The sequence below is a fragment of the Ornithorhynchus anatinus genome, chromosome X1, assembly GCF_004115215.2.
Source record: "Ornithorhynchus anatinus isolate Pmale09 chromosome X1, mOrnAna1.pri.v4, whole genome shotgun sequence".
NCBI classification, from domain to species: Eukaryota; Metazoa; Chordata; class Mammalia; order Monotremata; family Ornithorhynchidae; genus Ornithorhynchus; species Ornithorhynchus anatinus.
The window spans coordinates 81,073,227-81,077,479 of record NC_041749.1 but is presented as its reverse complement, the minus strand read 5'-3'; the positions used below and the strand labels follow the sequence as shown (position 1 = coordinate 81,077,479).

The 4,253-nt window shown below is 60.4% G+C and overlaps 1 protein-coding gene across 1 annotated transcript; it reads right to left on the bottom strand.

Moving 5' to 3' along the window:
* Positions 1 to 614: 614 nt before the first annotated feature.
* THAP11 (THAP domain containing 11) lies at positions 615 to 2,214 on the bottom strand. Its single transcript, XM_007660302.3, has one exon. The coding sequence runs from the start codon at positions 1,685 to 1,687 to the stop codon at positions 803 to 805; it is 885 nt and encodes a 294-aa protein (XP_007658492.2). The 5' UTR covers positions 1,688 to 2,214; the 3' UTR covers positions 615 to 802.
* Positions 2,215 to 4,253: the final 2,039 nt, after the last annotated feature.

The following is a 4,253-nucleotide window of genomic DNA, read 5'->3' as shown; positions in this document are numbered from 1 at the left end:
GTAGCCAGTAGCAAACACCACCAGAGTTTGTGTTTTGGGGTTTTTTGTTTTTGTTTTGTTTTTTGTTTTTTTTTAAAAGCACACATCATCGGCAGATGGCATACTATGATCTCCATCAACAAAAAGTCAAGTCTGAGGCAAGTTTCATAATGCGGGACAGGGATGAAGTTTCCTGAGGGCGCCTTCAGTTCGGAAGGACCCCAGTCCATCCTGGAGATGGAGGGGGGCGGGAATTAGGTGAGAATCAGCACTGGATGATTCTTGGGAATCGTGTCATCCATTCTACATCTGATGAGGAATGTCTCTCGGATTACTTGATTAAACAAACAAAAAAACCCCACGAAATACAGAATTCCTCTCTCTCTCCCTGCCGGTCTGTACAGAGAGGCCCGGCTGGAGGCTTTGCGGTCTCCTACGTCGTCCCGTGTCGAGGTCGTCGCTTTGAATCCCGCCGTCCTAAAAACAAAGTTCCCAAGGCAGCCCCCCGTTTGGACCGGAAGGCAAACGCCCCAATCTCACCGGGCTCCTTTGGCAGGGAGACCCTAGCCTGGGTGCCCTGATCGGGGTTCAGGTTGCCACGTGAGGGTGCCGGGGGGGGGGGGGGGGGGGGTTGGGGTTGGGGGGGGGGGTCGGTTGCTGGCCGCAGAGAGAAGCGAGCAGGGCTGGCCTGGGAGGCCGCGCACATCGTTCGGGAGGCCAGCCGCAGGCAGAGATGGGCCGGGCGCCCGAGTGGTCGGGAGCCCGAGGGAGATGCCCGGGCCGGGTCGGCTACCGCCAGCCGGCAGCGGCGCCGGGGCCTTCTTCACATTCCGTGCTTCTTGCGGATGACGGCCATGGCCAGCAGCCGGTCCTTCTCCCGCAGCTCCTCGCGGAGTTTGGCCTCGGTGAGCCGCAGGTGGCGGATGCTGCCCTTCATCTCCTTCATCTTCACCTCCATTAGGGCCAGGATGTCCCGCTGCTCGTTCAGCTTGCGCAGCAGCTCCTCCTCCGTGGTGCCCGACGACAGCGAGTACGAGTGGTCGGAGCCCGTGTCCGGGAAGCCATCCTCGCCCACCACCACCAGTCGGACTCCCGCCGCGGAGCAACTAGCCTCGACGGCGGCGGCGGCGGCGGCGGCCGAGGGGTGAGCCGGCTCCGGCCCGGGGCCCCCCTCGGGAGCCCCGAATTCCATCTGAACCGTCAGGTCCACGGGTTTCACGTCGTCCCCGGCCGGCGGGGGCGGGGAGGTCGGGACGGCCGAACCCCCGGCCGGGCCACCCTCCACGGCCGCCTGCAGGGTCAGGAGCACGGCCGCCGGGGCAGACACCAGGGGTTGCGGCTGAGGCGGCGGCGGCTGCTGCAGCTGCTGCAGATGTTGCTGCTGCTGCTGCCTCCGGCGAGCGGCGGCCCCCGCGGCCCCGCTCCCGGCGCGGCGCGCGGTCTTGCGCTCGTTGACACCGCGCAGGGGGAAGATGGTGGGGACGCGCACCGTGTAGGTTTTACGGCCGCCCTGGAAGTGGACGCTGCAGAGGCGGTGGCCCGTGGTGGGCTGGAAGGTGGAGAAACAGCCGCTGACGCCCGCCCGGGAAACGTTCTTCAGCCATAGGCGTCGCAGCTCGGCGTCCTTGGGGAAGGTGTAGAAGTGCAGCGCCTTGTCCCGGTGCGAGTTATTGTAGCAGCCCGGCACGCAGCACGTAAAACCCGGCATCGCGGCGAGATCCCGACCGATGGACCGACCGACCGACCGATCGACGGGCCGCCCGCCGGACGGACCGAGGCCTCGCCGCCCGCTGCCCCAAAGGCTAGCGACCTCCCGCCAATCGCTAGCTGCGGCGACCGGTTGCCCGCCCGGCCAAGTGGCTAACCGTCCCACCGTCCGGTCGCCCCCCCTCCCCCTCGAACGTCCCAGCCACCGCCACGACCGCCGCTGGTGATGTCAGCCTCAGGTACTGGGTGAAGTACCGCTCGGGGAGGGAGGACTACGCCCTCCACAATGCACCGCGCCCCATTTCCGGTGGCGCGGCTCCCGGCTTCCGGAATCCACCCTCCCCTCTCCCGGCTGCAGGGGCCGGGAGAGGTGCCTTGCTTTCGACGGACGGACGGGCCGTCCCCTCGCGTCCCCGCCTTCGCCCTCACCTCTTCTCCCCGCGGTGCAGGCCGCAATTTCGGCGGCGTCCCGTTCCCGTCGCTATTTGTCGGGGAGAAACTACAGTTCCCACAAGGCATTGCGGCCGGGGGGGACTACGACTCCCACAATGCACTGTAACGGCGCCTTGCCCTACCTCGGGAGGAACTACGTCTCCCATCAGGACTTGTCGTTCGCTCCGCCCGCCCGCCCTTCCTTCCCTTCAGACTCCCTCTCTCTCCGTTCCTCCCTCGACTTTGTCCCCGAGGAAGTCGTCGTAACTCCCAGTGGCGAAGGCTCCTCCTCGTCGTCGGCCGCTCGCTCTACCGAGTAGTCGTCCCGCCCTCTGAGGGGCTGGCACTTACCGGGAGGTTCGCAGGGTTTTAGGGAGGGAGATGAGGCGTCGGTTCCTTCGCCTCTCCGGTCGAAGGGGGTCACCTTCTCCCGAGCTTTGACCGGACAGGGCGGTCCATGCGCAGGTGAATCGCGCCCAGCCGCCGCAGATCTAGCGGCCGGGAGCCGGGCCTGGTCTGGAGAGGATGACCCGTGGAGTAGTCCAGTGCTTGGCATGTAGTAAGCAGAGAAGCAGCGTGGCTCAGTGGAAAGAGCCCGGGCTTGGGAGTCAGAGGTCATGGGTTCCAATCCCGTCTCTGTCACTTGGCAGCTGTGTGACTGTGGGCAAGTCTCTTCACTTGGGAAGCAGCGTGGCTCAGTGAAAAGAGCCTGGGCTTCAGAGTCAGAGGTCATGGGTTCGACTCCCGGCTCTGCCTGTCAGCTGTGTGACTGTGGGCAAGTCACTTCACTTCTCTGTGCCTCAGTTACCTCATCTGTAAAATGGGGATTAACTGTGAGCCTCACGTGGGACCACCTGATGACCCTGTATCTACCCCAGCGCTTAGAACAGTGCTCTGCACATAGCGCTTAACAAATACCAACATTATTATTAGTAGTAGTAAGCGCTTAACAAATACCCTCCTTAATAGTAATAGTACTTGCTGGTCCCCGACTAGGCCTTCCCCTACCACGATCCACGCCCACTCCACTTCTTACTTTCGTCATCTTTGAATCGATTCACGTAGGTTTGGAGGGTATGTGTATAATAATAATAACGGTGGTGTTTGTTAAGCGCTTACTCTGTGCAAAGCACTGTTCTGAGCACTGGGGGGATACAAGGTGATCCGGTTGTCCCACGTGGGGCTCATGGTTTGAATCCCCATTTTACAGTTGAGGTCACTGAGGCCCAGAGAAGTGACTTGCCCAAAGTCACACAGCTGACAAGTGGGATTAGAACCCATGACCTATGACTCCCAGGGCCGAGCGTTAAATTTGAGATTTAAATCTCAAACGCCTCGTGTATCACGGTGATACCCTCAGTAAGAATTTATCTGAGCCCGGCTGTTAATCCAGTGAAAAGAGCACAACTCTGGGACGGGGGAAACCCGGTTTCTCATCTCAGCTCTGCGACTAGGAAGCGCCTGCTGGAGCTGGGCCCTTGGTGCCGAAGGCCTCTGACCAAAGGGCCAAATAGGGCAGGGTGGACGGGCCCAGTGGGAATTCTAAAAATCAGCCGACTAGCAAGGACGGTGAAGACCACGATGTTTACCAAGGCCAACCCATGCTGGGCTACAGCACTAGAGGACGGGCGATCTGCTGTCGGCCGTCAGTGAGCCCAGCGCGTAAGATACCCCTCCGTGTACTTCATAAGGCCGTTGCACTCCGGCTCGCCTCCTTTCTCTTTGCAACTCCATGTCCCAGAGGCCGAGAGATCTCCAGTGGTGCTGGCCACGCTACAATTACTATGACCAATTGGCGGCTTTATTTTAATAAATGCATTTGAAATTTGCTTATTTATTTTAACGTCCGTCTCCCCATCTAGGCCGAAAGCGCCTCATGGGCAGGGAACGGATCTACCAACTGTGTTCTATCGTACTCTCTCAAGCGCTTAGTACGGTGTTCTGCGCTCGGCAAGCGGTCAGTAAACAGAATGGTCTGTTGGATAGAGCACAGGCCTGGGAGTCGGGAGGACCTGAGTTCTAACTCCACTCTGCCACTTGCCTGCTGTGTCTTTACTGCTGTACTGTATTTTCCAAGCACTTAGTGCAGTGCTGTGCACACAGTAAGTGTTCAATAAATACGAATGAATGAATGA